Source organism: Cygnus olor, chromosome 5, assembly GCF_009769625.2.
Source record: "Cygnus olor isolate bCygOlo1 chromosome 5, bCygOlo1.pri.v2, whole genome shotgun sequence".
Classification (NCBI taxonomy): domain Eukaryota; kingdom Metazoa; phylum Chordata; class Aves; order Anseriformes; family Anatidae; genus Cygnus; species Cygnus olor.
Genome location: NC_049173.1, coordinates 56,946,303 through 56,964,664, shown reverse-complemented (window position 1 = coordinate 56,964,664; position 18,362 = coordinate 56,946,303). Strand labels below are relative to the sequence as shown.

The 18,362-nt window shown below is 40.4% G+C and overlaps 1 protein-coding gene across 1 annotated transcript; it reads left to right on the top strand.

Annotated features, from left to right (window-relative positions):
- The first annotated feature begins 1,137 nt into the window (after nt 1-1,137).
- Nucleotides 1,138-18,053, top strand: SLC5A12 (solute carrier family 5 member 12). Its single transcript, XM_040558175.1, has 15 exons — nt 1,138-1,494; nt 3,019-3,084; nt 4,370-4,421; nt 5,884-5,951; nt 7,000-7,154; nt 8,203-8,343; nt 9,710-9,839; nt 10,178-10,266; nt 12,007-12,119; nt 13,935-14,002; nt 14,356-14,442; nt 15,101-15,279; nt 15,376-15,479; nt 15,686-15,807; nt 17,107-18,053. Exons 1-15 carry the CDS (start codon nt 1,138-1,140, stop codon nt 17,266-17,268), a joined length of 1,893 nt encoding a protein of 630 aa, XP_040414109.1. The 3' UTR covers nt 17,269-18,053.
- The last annotated feature ends 309 nt before the right edge of the window (nt 18,054-18,362 follow it).

Sequence of the window (18,362 nt, the reverse complement as noted above, 5' to 3'; positions counted from 1 at the left end):
CTCTACAATTGACCCTCCACCCTCACCCCAGGACTATGACTGCACACACAGCCTCTTTCTACAAGAAGTCCATCCTTTGGAATGACAAGTCATTGTCTGCTTTGGAAAAATGTATTGCCATGCTGTAGGCTGTGGTTGAATGAGTATTTATCTACTTAAACAAAAAAACACTAGGAAAACCTAATTCATTGAATTCCAGAAATTATGGCAAAGATTTAGTTAAGAAGTGTTGCTATTGTCTAAGCTGCTTCTCTTTGGCCCTGCAGGTCTGACCAAGCTGTCCATGGAAAAATGAAATCAGCACCTCTCACACAAACCCATATAACCTATAAGTAAAATTGCTGTTAGTAGCCAACAGGGAAACTCAGGTGGTAAATGAAAGTCATCCTCAAACACAGCACGGCCCCTTTCTGCCTGTGCTGTCTTTTCAGCACATTTTGGTTCTGACACCGCTGGGGTAGCCGAACACATCGGGTTACCCAGCAAGAGGGCTACGGGGTTGAGGGAAGCATTAGAGTTACTTTGCATCATTAAAGCCTCTGGTTCTCTAGGGCAGAGTGTCCATCAAGGAACACACTTAAAATGACAGAGGACAAGTGCGAACCCTATCGCTGATGCTCAAGTTTAGATTTTAACCATATGAAGGAATTGCTGCTTTGAAAACAAACTCACCAGTAGGGTCATAGGTCTGTACAACAAGCTTTCCTTCATTTCCCTCTCCTTTATTTATTTTTTTATTGCTCTCATTTTATTATTTAAAAATGCTGAGAGGTCAGAAAAGAGTCAGATCAAGTCAATCTGTCAGGCTAATATTTAACCGTAAATTAAAACCTCGCAGATAAAAAGGGAGTGTAGTACATGTTTCACAGCTACGTCCCCTGGCCCAGCCTGCCAGAAACATCAGTAGCACTAGGGTCTAAGTGCATGCAGCACCTTCCGAACTCATCCCGAGCCATTTTTTTTTTCCCTCATCAGAGGTGACCAGGATAAAAAAAGTCCATAGCAGAATAGTCTGTTTATTATTTGTTGTTGATAAGCTGTAGATAAGCTACACCTTTGCTGCTAAGAGTAGATCTGCTCAGAGCAACAGCTACAGTATATCAGAATCCTCTATCAGAGAATTGCCCAGCTGGTGCTATGTCGAACTTTATAGCTCCAGAAATTAAAAAATTTGTGGCTTGGGACTATGTTGTTTTTGCTCTACTATTTTTAGTATGTGCTAGCATTGGAGTCTTTTTTGCAATTAAAGAGAGGAAAAAGAAAACTTCAAAGGAATTTTTGGTGGGCGGTAAGCAGATGTCATATGGACCAATAGCTTTCTCTCTCACGTCCAGTTTCATGTCAGCAGTAACAGTTCTGGGGACACCCTCTGAAGTTTACCGCTACGGGGCATCCTTTGTTCTTTTCTTTCTTTCATATACCATTGTCATCATTTTTACTGCTGAGCTTTTTCTACCTGTATTTTACCGATCTGGCATTACAAGCACTTATGAGGTAAGTAAATATATATATATATATATATATATTTTAAATAGCTTTTATTCCACTATAAAAGACAGTACGAGGAATATAGATATTTCTAGTGAACAATCCATGACAGAAGACTTTCTGCAATATTTTACAGAACAAATGTACTGATACAAGAATTATGCTTAAAAATGGGTTGCATTATACAAACTAGTTAGTTACTGCGTATCTTGAAAGCAGAAGTTAAATTTTAAAACGCTTTTGTATATTTGGGGAACCCCTCCAGCCCCTTTAATAAACTGCTGTAGATTTTGCTGCTCATGTTTATGGGAAGTTTTGGCTGAGCAAGGATTGAATGAGCAAAACCACGTTAGTTCAGAAGGAGCTTCTTGGTAACGGGAAGGCTGCCCTTGTTCTCTATGCCCAAACCTTTCTGAGAAACTTCTGTCCTGTCAAACAGTTCTGCCAGGGTATTTGGGAGTATTTCAGTGATCGGCAGGAAAAAATAAAATTGACCATCTATTCTCACTGCTAGGACTGACTGCATTTTCTAGCTGGTTTTGATGCAAGATCTGAGAAAGAATTACTTTTCTTATCTGAACCACGGGAGGTGTCATGGCAGTCACAGTCCCTTGAAGAATACTAGAAAGATGGCTACTGAATTCCTGAATTAATTTTGGAAACAAGTCAAATTACATAAGTAAGCTATTCATTTGTACAGCAAAGTGTGGGGCTTACTATGCAAGAGACAAAAGAGATTATCATGAACAAAATTAGTAAGAAACAGGCTGCTTTTAAAATATTATGCCTAGAGACGTGTAAAGGCCTGTGCCCAGTGTCTGATGGGGAACGCACAGGGTCATGGCCCAGGAAGAGACCCAGCCTACACAGGGCTGCTACATCTTTAGCAATGAAGACTTCATTTTTTAGTCAACTCTATGTAGAGATGTTAGGTGGTGATTATGGTTTAAAATTTGGGCTTTTGGGGCTAGAGCTCACTTTTAAGTCGCACAATAATAAGGAACACCTCACTACATCCACTGGGAGCCTGGAAGAACCTGACTTGTAGATCATAGGCAGATTTGGCTTTAGATTAAGACAAAGCAAATGACAAAGCCAGATTAGCTTGGGGGCAGTGAAGGCCTCTACATTGCTGCTCCTCCATCTGCTCCACCACTGTTTTTGTCCTGTTTCAATTAGAGATGACCTTAAGTTTCCTGTTCCAACAGTTGGAATATACTTCCATTTGAAGTTTTAAGTTCCTTTTTCTTTGTAGCTCCTGAGATTTTCAGGTATTTCCAGTACAAACAGATACTGAATACTGCAACCCAGCATATAATTTCAACTACATTTTGTGGAGGAAGAGATTTCTGAAATGTAATTATCTCTATGTGTGACATCAATTATGCTCTCCTGTTCATTACTCACAGCAGTAGTGTCAGTTGCCAGTGGTTTTACTTGCACAGCAAGCTGTTACTCAGGGAGAACAGAAGGTTAATAGCTGTGTCACAGATGCTACATGTGCAATTTACTGAAATTCCTCTTTCCTAGTATTTGGAGTTAAGATTTAACAAGATCGTCCGTCTTGCTGCAACACTGATCTACATCCTGCAGACGGTAAGACGATATTGCCTCTTGGTTTGTGATAATTTCACTCAACATATTTATTTTGAAGTACTCATGTTAGACTGCACTTTTTTTGTTTTTAAATGAGATGCTTTAATGAGTTTTCCTTTTTTTGTACAGTTGGACAGTGAATGTTAAAAAAGAAAGGATAGTTGCTTTCCTACTTTCTTCTTCCTACTTATGATTAAAAAGGTCATTCTTTTTGCCTTTGACACTTGGATGTTCTGCTAAACTCGCACATCATCTCCAATTGTCGGTCCCACTGTTTCCTTGAAATCCTTCTCTTTCCAATAGAGTGAATTATGTCTTTCTTAAGAAACTAGATGAGCAATATTAGGTACACTTAGTGCAACCATTACCAATTTACAACACTGGGATGAGGCTATCCCATTGCAAGGCTGCTGCACGCAGCACCTCCTGGGGGATGCCCAGATGGCTCCAGCCCTGTGACGGTCCCAGTGGCAACCCTCTGAGGGGGTAGCTGGGGTTTCCTCTCAGTCTTCTATCCAGGATAAGGGAGAGGCAGATGAGTTGGCAACGCCTGCCCAGCTGCTCCCAGGCAGCAGGAGGGGTAGGGTCAGCCAATCCCTGGTCCCAAAAGGGCTGATCCCAGCAACAGGTCTTGGGATCAAAGCCAACAGACCACAGGGCAGAAATTACTGCTTAGCATGTACAGACTTCCACATTTATAGACTGCTCTACATTACCATACAGCACTGACTAGACAGCCAGTCCACACCCCTACATGTACGGATAAAAGAAATCATAATGTTCCTGGCTGGTGGGCAGAGTTCTTTTTACTTCCAATCCATTTTTATTAATTCTAGGACCTTTAGCAATAGATACAAACACTCATTTGCTTTCAGATTGTTTCACTTTCAGTCTGTCAGAACATATACATGAAGGCATGAAGAGCATCATGTTAGCTACTCCGCAAGCAACTGAACAAGGGAAGTTTTATTTCCAAAATCCAATACAAGCTATTCCCCCATCAGTGTGTTTTACTGAGTCCTCCTCTTTGTATTTGACGAGGATATTTTGGATGTCTACTCATCTTAGCAATGAATGAAATAAGAAATATCAAGATGGATAATAGTCCTCCCATGTGAAAGGAATTAAAACAAGCATTTGTATCTTGTAAAGACAGAAACATTAAAGCAAAGTGATCTAAAAATGCCTCTAGGTCTGGTATTCTGCTCTAAGCCCCTTTCTAAATAGAAACATTATCACTGATGATTCACATACACTTCTTTTTCATGAACTTTTTCTCCTTCAGATCCTTTACACAGGAATAGTGGTTTATGCTCCATCACTGGCTCTCAACCAAGGTGAGTTTCCATGCCTACATGGCTACCCCAAATAACCGCACCATAAGACAAGCAGAGTAACCAAAGTGAGCAAAGTAGATAAGTCATCTAACAAGAAAGTTCTCAAAACTTCTGTAGCAAGGTGTTTGCCTGCACCTAGAAGCTCTCAGTTTCTGACTCATGAGGCCCCTCTCAGACCAGTAAAGTAGCCAGTGTCCAGCATTTGCTGTTCTGCTTTGCACTTAGTAACAACACAAAGAAGTTAGCGATGAGCAATTTCTCAACATCCTGACAAAGTTCACAGTACAAGCTGACGATCCAAGACCACATTCTGTACTTTGATTCCTCCGTTCCCTGTCTCCCTGTGCTGCTATTACTGTTAGTATCTATGGCACAAAGCTGAGATTCTTCTGTCTCAAGGTGTTTGCAACTGCACAGCTGCGTGTAGAGATGTGGGAGAGTAAGGCATCTTACCAGTCATTAAAACAGCTGGAAGCAGTTTCATTTAGGGATGATACTGAGTTAATGCCCCTATGGATGCTGAGGGATTTTTTTCTGGCAGGGATGTAATCTTTCAGGCAAGATGAAAGTCGAGCTCCTGGAGGTAACGGTTATGTTGAAAGATCCTACTGCATTTTTGACACGATGCCAGAACTTGAACTCTCATTCTGATTCCCATGGGCCTAAACCCATTCCTTGTAGCTGGATGCTGTGCTGCTTCACATACTTCTTTCATTCGTCTTGAAAACCAGGCATACAGCATCTATCACCATAGAAAGGATTAGTGAATTTACTATCACAGAGCACAGGGAACCACCCGTGCCTAACTCCTGGCATACCTGATTTGATTAAGATTGATTTGGAAGAGATTAGGAGGCTCTTTGCATCGTTCATCATTTAAGTTGCATCTGATTTGTCTGATACCACCTTTCACATGCCATCAAGTTTCCTCCCTCTGGAGCTCAGCTGTATGTTATGCAACAGATGTGAGTCGCTGAAGTTCATGTTCATTATTAGGTCATACTAATCTTATTACTAACAGAACCTTTATAAGTAGATGTGCTCTCACAAACTGTGCCTGATGGGAGAGATTTCATTATAACCCAACTGAAATTTGTACATCTTTTATATAGAAACTTTGTGAAGTGAAATGTACATGCAAAATACTATGCATTAAAACAATTCATCAGCAGTATGGTTTAGCATTGAAATGTTCTGAATCACAGGGAATGGATTTTTTTTTTTTGCATTTATTCTTATGCATTACTTCTGCACACTTGAAAGCTAATTTACAAGAAAACAACAATGCAAAACAGTATCTAGTAGGGTTAAGAAACCTGAACAATCCAGCAAAGCTCCTAACAGACACAGAGATTATTATTTATGTTCATCCTTCTAGGGCTAAAGGATCATAGCTCTTCTGTTACCATCCAGATAGCCTATCCCCATTTCGCTAATCAGTTGTTTTTCTTTGGTTTCACAGTCACTGGATTTGATCTCTGGGGCTCTGTTGTTGCGACAGGAATTGTCTGCACTTTCTACTGCACTCTGGTACGTAACATGCATAACTAAACAGCTTAAATACAGATTTTTAATTCAACCATCCTTTATACATGACAGCCTATAACAGAGGTAAGGTTTCTAAACATGGTCTGAGTGTTTCAAGTAGTAGAACATGAGATAAATTTCTTTCAGACTGTGGTATGAATAAGTCTATTCGGAGGGAAAAAAAACTCTCAAATACTCTGCTATATGTCTCAAGGTTTAAGTCAGAGTGCAGATAAGGAAGTGATAACCTTCCTTTGCCATACTATATCTTTTGAGGTGTTTCGCTTTATCTTTTACAAGTTACAGACTGAAAAACACCTTAATAAAAATGTGCCTCTGGTGTCACCCCAGATCAAGTGCAGAGTGATAAAACCTAGGAAGGATGGCCAACAGGTCATGGAGAGAGCTTTGCTTCTGAGAGGAAGCATTGTGAGACTTTGGGTAACAAAAACAAGATAAACACTGCAGTGGAAGTGGCAGAGCACTTAAGCTCAGGACACATGCAATTTCTAGTTGTCATGACATTACTACCACTAATGAATTTTGTCAGTATTTCCACTCATGCTGGAAACACTACTTATGCTGCTCTAGCACAGATTTGATGAAATATGAAAGTATCTACAGAAGAAAGCTGAGCTGCAAACATTCTGGGGGGTATTCTGTGTCATTAGTCTAATTGTGGACCACTGGGCTTTAAGAAGTATACAGAGTGCTATGGGAAGTACAAACATTGGCCAAGTTGTATTCCCTAAGCTTGTTCCACACCATGATATATTCTTCAAATGCATATTAAGAAGGCAGGAAAAAAAAGCATTTAACTGGAGGTCAGATGTTCTCATATGATTCTGGGCAAGCCATTTAGGCTCTGTCTCATCATTTGATCTGCAGAAATACAACCTTTGTGGGAGGATATAAAGGAAGTTTAAGAAAAGGCCTGATTTGCTAGACAGACAGTAGTCCATGAGCTCCTGAAATAAGGGGTACTTTTACTTGCCGCTGTATCTGAGCAACAAGAAAGAAGATGAGAACATGCAGTTTCTGTTTGTTTCAGGGAGGATTAAAAGCTGTTGTCTGGACTGATGCATTTCAAATGGTGGTTATGGTGCTTGGCTTCGTAACGGTCTTGATTCGAGGAACTATTCTGAGCGGTGGATCAACCAAGGTCTGGGAAGATGCCTATGAAGGATCACGACTAAGCATATTTGAGTAAGAAACAAATGGTTCAAACCCTTTATTTTTGTACACTTAGCATATAGAAACCCTATTCTGACCAAGACACTAACTCTCTACCATACTATAGTTACATACTAACAGGAAACCATCTCAGAAAAGCCTAGTCCTTATTTCTTCAGTTCTTGGGAATGCAGTTGACCTCGAAGGAGAGATAAATTCCTCTTTCCAATGCCTACTTTGAAGAAATGAAAGCCCTACCGAACTCAAAGGAAGCTCCAGCATTTTTCTTTGTGTTGTTACAAACCTACCCAATTATTCCTTCCAATTGTATACATCTGTCATTTTCTGTTCATAGAAAAGGCACTTTATTTGAAGTACACTCACCACAGCAGTTAGAAATGGTGAACCAAGGCACTGGGATAGCAAACTTACCTTCGTTTTGCTGTATGGGGCATTGACTGAAAAGTTCATTGATCAAGGCAAGTCACTGACAGAAAATAGCAGCAAGGTCAAATGTTATCTGCAACATGTATTAACAGAATTGCAAAGACGACAGATGTAAGACAAAGATATTCTTGTAATGGTTAGAATTGCTGAGTAATGAAATTTCATTGTTAAAAAAAGATAACACTGCAGCTGAAGCAATATATTTTAAAGAAAATAATACTTTAGGATGACGTAACTGAAAGCTTGGTGGATTTTTAAGAGTTTAGTGTATGGCTTTATTCCTTGCTGATAATGGGGTCCCAGGCAGGATGGCTTGCCAATCGTTTGGTGTAACATGCAGATCTGAAATTTGAATATAAACCTTCCAGATGTTATTTATTTCTTAGTCCTGACTCGACCTACATAATATATATTTATCCTGACTTGACAGTATTATGTTCCAATATAAAAAAAAAAGCTCTCCAGACCTAAAACAAAACACATCAGATAATATCTGTACTGCCAAACAGAATTATGAGTGCAGTATTCCTGATTCAGATGATAGAATGGATAAGATATTCCTGGAAAATCATCTACCTCTTGCTGAATGAAACTGTGTCGCAGTAAGTAAACTGCTTCTCTTTTTCTTTTGTAGCTTTGATGTAGATCCTTTAAGACGACATACCTTTTGGACAATTGTTGTTGGCGGAGCATTTACTTGGCTGGGACTCTATGGAGTTAATCAGTCCACAATACAGAGATGCATTTCCTGCAAATCCGAGAAGCACGCTAAGGTGTAAGTTACCTATCCTTAACCTATCCTAGCAATCAAACATACTGGCAGACATGGAATTATATCAACAGTTTGTCTAAATAAATATTGGAACAATGTTGGGTGGTAGTTAGCCAACTTTGGCCTATCAGTCTTTTCCCTCTGGTCCTAAACTACATAAGTACATTAAGAAAGAAAAATGGGTAAGCTAAATTTGCAGTTCATTTATCTGGTGTCAAGCTGCCAAATTAATCTTCAGAAGCAGAGTTTGGATAAGACACCCAAAGAGAAGAAGCGCTGACTGTACCTTTATTGGAAAAGCATTCTTTCAGGAATTCTATGTTGTATTTTATTGATATTGGTTATTGAGTTAATGGAGTATGACAGAACAAGGCATCATCTAAATAAAATGGGATCACGAATGATTAAAATTATAAATCATACATTAAAAAAATGGAATTATTGGAGAATAGTGAAACTTGACAATACAGACATATAGGTTTCCAGCCTGCTGGCTTCCTAAAGTTCAATGTCAGTATGTGCGTAACTAGACACACATTGTACTAAGCAACCAGACTTTTTCATATGCCTAATGATAATTGCTTTCCCACTTGGTTAAAATAGCAACATTTTTTTTAAAATTCTTCAAACGCTTAATTTTTATTTTTTATTTTTGCTAGCTGTAGTCATACTCATTTTTCTTAATGTTATGATAGGTTATATGAATTTAGCCTACTGAAACTCAGTCTACAAATGTTTGGAAGTGACAACAGTGAGAATGTCACTAGTTTCAAGTCCAGAAAGACCTTCGAGTCCCAGCAGCATAGCTCTGATCTGGAACTGGCCCTAGCCAGGGACCTTGTGAAAGGTGATGACCAAACAAAATGTAGGCTGTATAATATCTGGCATCTCCCTGGAACTACAGGATTACTGAACCACAGTCACACAACCTCCCCAATGGATGTTATCATTCATGTCCATTTCCCTGACTGAAAAAGCACGTTACTTCACACGGTAGCATCACAACCACAACAGAATCCATGTGAAATAAAATTCTGTACACCTTAGAGGGAGAAGAGCAACAACTCCGAACAGACAAAAATCCTCTCATACAGGTGAGAGGAGGGACAGTCCCAGGGTCTGGTGCAGCCTGTGCTGCACAGAACAGTTACTGACTTTGCATGAATCTTTTCCAATGGTACATCATTACCTAGAACATGTATTTTTGCTGTATAGGTGAAAAACACAGCCTGTTCATGCCCTTTTTTTTTTTTTTTTTTTAGTAGTACAGCTAGCTTTGATCAAGGTGTCTCAAAAAATTATGAATAATTAACATGTAACAGTTTCCTATACTTATCTTGTACTAAATAGAATTTCTCTTCTGTTCTAGAGCACTTTACCTGAATTTATTGGGACTTTGGATAGTCCTGGTGTGTGCAGTATTTTGTGGTTTAGTGATGTACTCTCATTACAAGAATTGTGACCCTTGGACTGCTGGTTTCATTTCAGCTCCTGATCAGGTACAGATACAGATTATTATCATTTGGAGCTGCTTTGGGCCCAGATATTGCATGAGTAAAGACCATTTAGATTTTGTGGGATGCTTTGTGTCTCTCTGCAGGCACTGAGGTGATTGCCCAGTCAGGGCTAGTATCCATATATTCTAACACTCCTGCAGTACTAACCTGATGGAGTGTTTTTGCTACACAACATCTGCTTTTCTCAAAATCCGACAGGACTTGTTAGCTGGAACAAAACCAGAATTATCCAGCATGATCAGAAGCAGCTACTTCTCTTCTGTTACCCAGGAAAATCTTAACTGATTTCTTACGTTGGTCTTCTGTGTCTTCTGCCCCAGCTCATGCCATATTTTGTTATGGACATTTTTTCTTCCATGCCGGGAGTCCCAGGACTATTTGTTGCCTGTGCATTCAGCGGAACGCTGAGGTATGAAATGACATTTTAGCTACACACCACTGATTTCTTGAGGACATAGAACAGGGCCAAAACAAGAAACACTAAGTAATACACAGCTGTTTTTCTTAGCACATTCCGGAAAGAAGCAGTAGTACTTTGCCAAGTTGCATTATATTATACCAAAGTTTGGCTCCACATCTCCAATACCTTTTTTTTTTTTTTAATCTCAAATATGTTTTAGAATAATGTGATCGACAAAGAAAAGTGTATAATAAAGCTGAGGAAACGCTTGTTCTCTTCAAAAAAGAGCTCAGTTAACTGAAATAACTGAAAACCTGACAGCCATAATATCAGAGTTAGGAACAGAAAGCTTTTTAGCAAGCCTACCTGTACGTGAAACAGACTAGAAGAGAAGTTGACAGAGTAGTTTTAGAAACTCAGAGGGCTGCATGCTATTGCAATTTCTACCCTCTACAGACCAAACATCAATACTTCATAGGACATTAGAAAGAGAGAAGGTGCAAATTCACAATGACATCCATTAGATGTCAGAGAGTCAGTCACCAACACGCTGTTTTAAAAGACACTCTGTATCTGTAGAAAATATACAGCAAGGAGAGCTATCAAGACAGGGAAAAATATGTCTAAAGCCCACTGGCTGCTCTGGGCAGGAGGCTTACAGAGCAAAGAACACTGAGTACCAAATACTGTGATAAAGGTATTGATGCTGCATTTCCTACCATATTGTCACAACAAGGTCACAGAGATTATGCTTGCCAAATACAGATTAACTCACCTAGCTAAGAGTCAGACTACTTCCATTTGATATTTTTCAGTTGTGAGGGAAAACAACAGGCATCTTGTGGCAGTGTAGTACACTACCTCTGGAGTAAGCAGTACTGCATATCTCAGGTTAAGTCACATCCCTTGGTATGAGACCCCAGTGTGCAAATACAGGGTTGGGAGGATCACAAAAGTTAGTGCCTGCAATTATAACCCTGCAAATTCAGTGATGATTTTTTTTGATTTTACTGGATATTAACATTCTTTTACATAGCTGAGGGAGAATAAATTTGCAAGCCTGACCCTTTACTACACATGCTTCAACATAATAAGGATGATGAGGATGATGTTATATCCTAAATAATCACAGAATTGTAGGGGTTGGAAGGAACCTCAAGAGATCATTGGGTCCACCCCCCCCGCCAAAGCAGGTTTCCTAGAGCAGGTTGCCCAGGTAAAACATGGTTATTCTCCTCTAGTAACGGTGAAGACATACTGCCCACATATCCACAGATGTATAGTCTGAGTTATAACTGAGTATTTTCTTCATTTTGAAAAATCACTGAAAATTTTAAAATCTTTGCAGCTAAGTAAACTGAAGGGTCAGTTAGGATGAGTTTCTATCTTGTTCTGTGTCAGCATGAAGCAGGGACCCTAGCAATCACAGAATGAACGGAAACCTCACCAGCATCTGCACCATACATAGCCAGACACAAGGAAACCACCTACATTTTTGGAAGGAGTTAGTCTTCATAAGATCTCATGCCAAACCTAAGCTTGCATAGTTTAACACTTGCTATGAAAACAAATGAATCGCCCTCACCCCTCAAATCCCCATATCCTCAGTGACAACCTCCTCATTTGTAAAAATACTGTTCGAGAACCATACATTTTATAGTATTAATGCTGAAAGAGAGGCAGCATTTCTCTATAAATACAACTTAATTTCAGCTTTGCATTTACTTATCATTGTTCTCTCCTTTGCAGCACAGTGGCGGCAAGCATCAACGCTTTAGCAACTGTTACCTTTGAAGACTTGGTCAAGCAGTGTTTCCCAAACCTCTCTGAGAAGAGGAGCACATGGATCAGCAAAGGTTTATGTAGGTAGCCCAAGTGGAATCCATCTGTGTAAAGGCAAACGTCTCTGTCCCTCCCGATTGCTGTTATTACAGGAAAGAATAGTGCAGGTTTTTATATACTCTAGCAAGGAGCTTTATTGCCTTAGGCTTTCTACTTGGTCTATAGCAAAAGAAAGGTTTATATAGAGAGTAATCAGCCTGCCTATGATCTCTTCTACCCCCTGGAAAAGCTTCTTACTCCTACTCACATCTTTGTTAACCACAGAACAAGCTATCAGAGATGACGCTTTTAACTTAAGTTCCTCAGATAAGTAACTAAAATTAAGTTGAATAGCAAGAAGTTACACTTCTTAGAACTGTGTGTCATAATATGGTCTACTAACATCTGAACAACCACATCACTAAGCTGCGATGTTGTCTCTGTCTCATGAATTCAGGAAGTTTGCTAGTGAACATACGCAGTACCTACAGCATTGTGCTCCCTTCCTTGGAGTAAAATTAAGGACTGCATTGCAAGAACAGCCTTTGAACTATAAAGCTAAAGATACTTAAGCTAGTCTATAGTTCGGGGTCTAAAAATGAAGAAAGGGAGGAACAAAGAAGCCCATTGCTAGCTTGCAGAAGCCTGCATGTTATTTCACACAGGACAATGAAACTGTACTCCGAAGCAAAGAACACCCAGCACTCGTTCAAGTAGTGAAGGGCAGTGCCTATACTGACTGCTTCAGAAATCCATTTCTGCTTCCAACCCCACCTCATCCTTTAAGCCTTCATCAGTCTAATGTTTCATTAAAATTTCGCATGTTCTGTACCATATCTCATGGTACAGAAACACGTATAGGCTAGCATCAACAAGGACAAAGCACAATCTTTTTGAAAAGTTTCAAATTTATTTTTTTTTATGTACTGAAGATACTGGAGAAGATTCTGGAAACTCCTTTACAACACAGAAAGGATATCAGTGTAATTACCACATTGGCCTATAGCAGTATTACTGAATATTATTATTAATAGTAAGTAGCACAGTAAGACATTTCTGTTCAAATCTGAGAATCATATAAGCAGGTTTTCAATTTTTTTCAGAAGACAATGAACATGTGAAAAAGAAAAGAAAAACTGTCAAAACCAAGTCCAAAGTGGTTTGAATTTCTAAGATAAGTTTTAGAAGCACTGCAGTAATGTCATAACCCTTGTACAAGTATTGTATTAACATCATAACCCACTATTGGCATTTGATAACATAAACCAGTTGATAACCAACCATATGATAACATAAACCAATTTGATAACAAAATCAATACTCTGTCTCCATAACAACTCCAACATTTTGTTCCAGATTTACCACTTCTTAGCTTTTACAGTTAGCACAGTTAGAACCATTTGTACATCCAGTAACAAAGGTTTGCTAGCACATAAATTTTGTTGTTGAATCTTGACTCAAGACTTCTACAACAGAGTTGTCTACCACAAGGTTAAAACAGGTGTAAAATGAAACAAGCCATTTTGTTTATCATTGTTCAATTCATTCATTAGATCATTTAAAAATATTAAGGCAATAGCAATAGCAATTGAAACATTTCTACAGGAAACATAACTTCTAAGTCAATTCCACTGCCAGATTCTACTTCATAAGAACAAACAAACAAACCCAATCAACCAACAAAACCAACATAACTTCACACAAGACACTGCTGAGTGCTTAGTGGTCTGCTTTACATATCAAAACCCAAACTTCAAATTCCTCCATGCTGCCCGGTCACTTATGACACTACATCAATTACAAATGGACTGAACTATGAACCGGCACTGACAATCATTCTGCCTGTTCTTTTTCAGGTATATTATATGGCGCCCTGTGCACTTCAATGGCTGCAGCAGCATCACTGCTGGGAGGAATCGTGCAGGTATGTAATGCTTCAAAAATGCAACAAACTGAACAGTAACAAACTGAAATGCAATGAACTGAACCAATAATACTGACATCCCTGGGGCCTTCTAGCTTACCTGAACAATTCTTGTAGATACTCATATTAATTCCTCATCTGCTAAGAGAAATAACTAGGAAAAAAAGAATCATAAAAAAGTCTCTTTTGCTACTTACTCATTGCCGAGAAGTGATACTGATTGCAATTCTTTCATGGTGTGCCAAAGTTACTGTTTGTCCTTTCTCCTCCACTGAAAGTTGCAGACGGCAATCAGAATTGCTTAAGCTCCCCCAGCTGTTGCTTAGGCTTATGTCTCTTCTCTATGTCCACAGGCTGCACTCTCCATTCATGGGATGTGCGGGGGTCCCATGCTGGGATTATTTACCCTGGGAATTGTCTTTCCTTGTGTTAACTGGAAGGTAAGAAAAAAAAAAAATCCTTATTAACTGAAAGAACACCTCGGTATATTTTGGTTAAGACCCCACCGTGAACATTATTTTGTGGATTTAGACTTGGATTTAGAGTCCAAGCTGGCTATCAGATTTAGAGCCTGAGAACTGTTTAGAAACCCCTTCTCACTGTCTGCATGTATCCAGTTTGAATTTAACTCTACCTAACTGTGGAATAATTAGATGGACATTTGACTTTTTTTTTTTTTATTAAATATTTCAATTCCTTCTCTTCTATAAAAAAAAAAAATAATATTCAACATAACATATGCCCCGCCACCCCCAAGCCCATACCCACCTTGGGAAGTGCAGAATGACTTCAATCACTCTGCCTTCACTACCTTGGGTTTTAACTCGGGTAAAGCAGAACATGAGCTCATTTCACACTGCCCAACGGGTGGTCCCAGCACATTTACCCGGCAATAAGACTCTACTCTGTCACTGTAGTTTTGATCAACACCGTTTTGCTGCATCTCTCCTAACTAGAGGACAACAGGTGACTGTGTTTGACACCTCAGCCAAGAGAGAACCCAGATGATATATGCTGACAGGGAGACCGCAAACATTTGCTGAGATGTGCTTCCCAGACGCTCCCTGTCTCTGACTGTTCCTTTCTCTCCCTGCCAAGGGCGCTATCGGTGGCCTCCTAACAGGGATCACCTTGGCCTTCTGGGCTGGCATCGGCTCTTTCATTTATCCCGCGCCGCCCACCAAGACCCTTCCCCTGGAGCTGTCGACTCTCAACTGCACGCTGGCAAACACTACGAGCCTGCTGACCACAGTGGCCCCCACAGCAGCTGCCGACAGGTATATCCCCATCACCATGGGTTCAGCCCAGCACGAGCATGCCCCTTGACAACAGCCATTACAAGTGGCTTTTCTCTCTCTGTCATGTTTCCTCAGGCCGCTGCTGGCAGACACTTGGTACTCCCTGTCCTACCTCTACTTCAGTGCCATTGGCTGCCTGGGCTGCGCCATCACAGGGCTGCTGATCAGCTTTGTAACAGGTTGGTGTTTTATGAAAACAAAGCCCTGTTACACAAGAACCCAGCTCTGCGGCTGAAGAGCAGCAGGGGAGCCCTGTGAGCAGCTCGTGAAGCCCAGCCTGAGGGGAGCGTGGCTGCTGCGGCCCCACCTCATGGGCTGGGGCACCCAGAGCTCACACCCGCCTTTCTATGGCCGTACCTTCAACTTCCCTATCCCTTCCTTTCAGGCCCCACCAGAGGAGAAGACATCCCCCCGGTGCTAATTAAGCCGGTCTGCAACCTGTTTTGCTTTTGGTCTGAAAGGCTCAAAACGTTGCTGTGGTGTGGCGTGCAGCACGACAGCCAGGATGTGAGTACTCGCGCGGAACTGAGGAACCATCGGCAGCCCCTCGTTATGGTCACACGAGGGGTGACTGTGTGACTGGAAGCGAGACTGGCCAAACCCAGGCTCAGCTCCAGCCAGCAATAGGTTACTTATTTCCCCATGGGTGGACAGGGCTGACCTCCCCCTCAGGCGGCCGAGCAGGGACAAAGCCGTACTTTACACCCTAGGGAGGGGTTCACCCAGCTGTTGCCTCCTTCCACTAAGTACAGGAAGAAAAATTTTAGCACTCACGTGTCCATGGAGCTCTCCCGCTGCCATCCCAGCCTCCAAAGCCAGCAGAGCTTCTCCATGCTGCAGCCATGCTCCTGGCCAGCCCATCACACAGAAAGGCAACCACAGGCACCTAGGCTGCTGCTGGCCCCCTGGGGGAGATAATGGCTCCTCCCCAGGTGTCCCAGGGCTCCACCGCTTGTTAGGGAGGAGCACCCCATTTTCTTGTGCTATCACAACATTTTGCATAGAAACAACATTGCTCCTTCTTGGCAAAATCTGCTAGGATCAGAAGTACAAGTCATCTACAGAGACATCTACGAGTACCTCAAAATCTTGAAAGTAATCTTTAGCCTGCAAGGCTCACAGTATTTGGCAATAAAGTCCCTCCCCACACAGCTTGCATCAAGTTTGACGCTACATTTGATGGTCTAATTTGGAGAACAGCTGTGGCTCTAGATTTACTTCAGCTGTTTGACTTGGCTTTTAGGTGTTCAGCTGAGACTTTCCACAGAGAAATAAATCCCCATGTTAATAAAAGCAGAAAAAAAAAGTCACACATGCATTTATCCCCTTGTATTTGCTTAAAATATAGAATAACAACATAAATTAAGTAGTTGCAGTGTGAAACCACTGAGGCAAGTGTAGGCCAGACAAAAAGACAGACCACTAAAATGCAGATAAATATGCTAACGATAAAATAAATTTCAGTGATTGGGAACACACCAAAAACATATTCCAAGACTTGTGCATCAACAGAGGAGTTCTGAGAAGTTGTTTCTGTTGCTTTTATTTGTTGCTTTTATTAGAGACTTTCCATGGGGGAACGAGAAAAATCAGTGACTGTTGGGGGGATGGGGTGTGAGCGTGGGGAGATGGGACACTAAACAGCGCACATTTGTGGGTCTGACAGTCATTTTAAGTAGCGAAGTACTCAGATCTGCAGGAAAGGATGTCAAAATTTCACCATGTAACGTGATACCCTCTAAGCAAAACAAAAAAAGCAGTTCATGCACTCTTCAAACTACTAGGGTATTTTTGTTCTTTTTTCAGGTGGATTTTGAAAAAAATCTTCCTACAGTTACACCAAATAAAACTGGAACAGAAGATATCACCTTCAAGAATAGTGTCAATGAAGAAAACAGAAACCAATTACCTGGTTATAATCCTGAAGAAAAATCCTATACTAATATGAGCAGAGAATCTCGTCTCTAGAAGCGGAGGAACAAGGGACATTTAATCAGACTTTATTTCTCCAGCTTCAGAAATGAAGAGCTCTTTATATTGCATTTACCAGCTTATAGATGACCAAGAGAGAACAATTGCTCTCTATAGCAATAAAGGCCAGATTTTTATGAATTTCATGACAGAACTGGGAAATCATAAAACAATAGGGTTTTGGAAGCACTGCTATTTCAGAAGAAATGTTTCATGAATCTTTTCATGGAAACTCCTACTAGGAAGTAGCTGCGATACGTCTATACCACATTCTCTGTTCACTAACTAGTCATTGAAGGGAAACGTGCAAAGGTGAACTTGTGATAAAACAAGACTTCAGATAAGCTTTTAGGGTCTCTCACTAAGGTGAGACTGTGAACTGCCCTCTGATGGAGGGCATGCTCTCTCCACGGCTGATGGAGAGAGCCCAGGGGAAAGGATGGAGGTTAAGCTGACCTAGAATGTGCCTATTCTTATGTATTACAAAAAGCCTCCTCACAGGAACGTTGTATAGACCAGACTGGTCTTTTGTTGACTGAGTTAATCGTGCTTGCTTCCTCTGTGGAACAAATGTGTCTTTATAATGTCTTATTCAAAGCTATAGAAGAGGGTAACAAATTTTACTTCAAATCCAGGATTGTTCTTTATCCATATTAGTCTTGGAAAGACATCCTTTCAGCTTGAAAAGATTATCTTCAGGCTTTTTGTTTGGTTGAATGTTTGTATATCTGTTTTTTTTTTCGTTTGTTTTTTTTTTAAGCTGCAGAATCCATTTACTAACTGTATGCAATAAAGAAAATAAACCCACATTTTATGTCTCTTCATTGAGAATCCATGAATCCATGTTGAATTTTGATTAAAGGCACATGATTAGGTGAAATAATTTCTGCAGTAGAATGTCTTGCAAGGATGTACCTAGTCCACCAGGTTGTAAATCAAACTCAACAGACTACCTCTTACCTTGATAAACTTATGGATTAACTTTTTTTTTTTTTCAAATCCACCATTAAATGAAAAAGACGGAAAATATCAAAGTCAATTCAGCCAGTTACAGACTCTGCTGATACTTAGCTCATGTTTCTTTGAAGAAG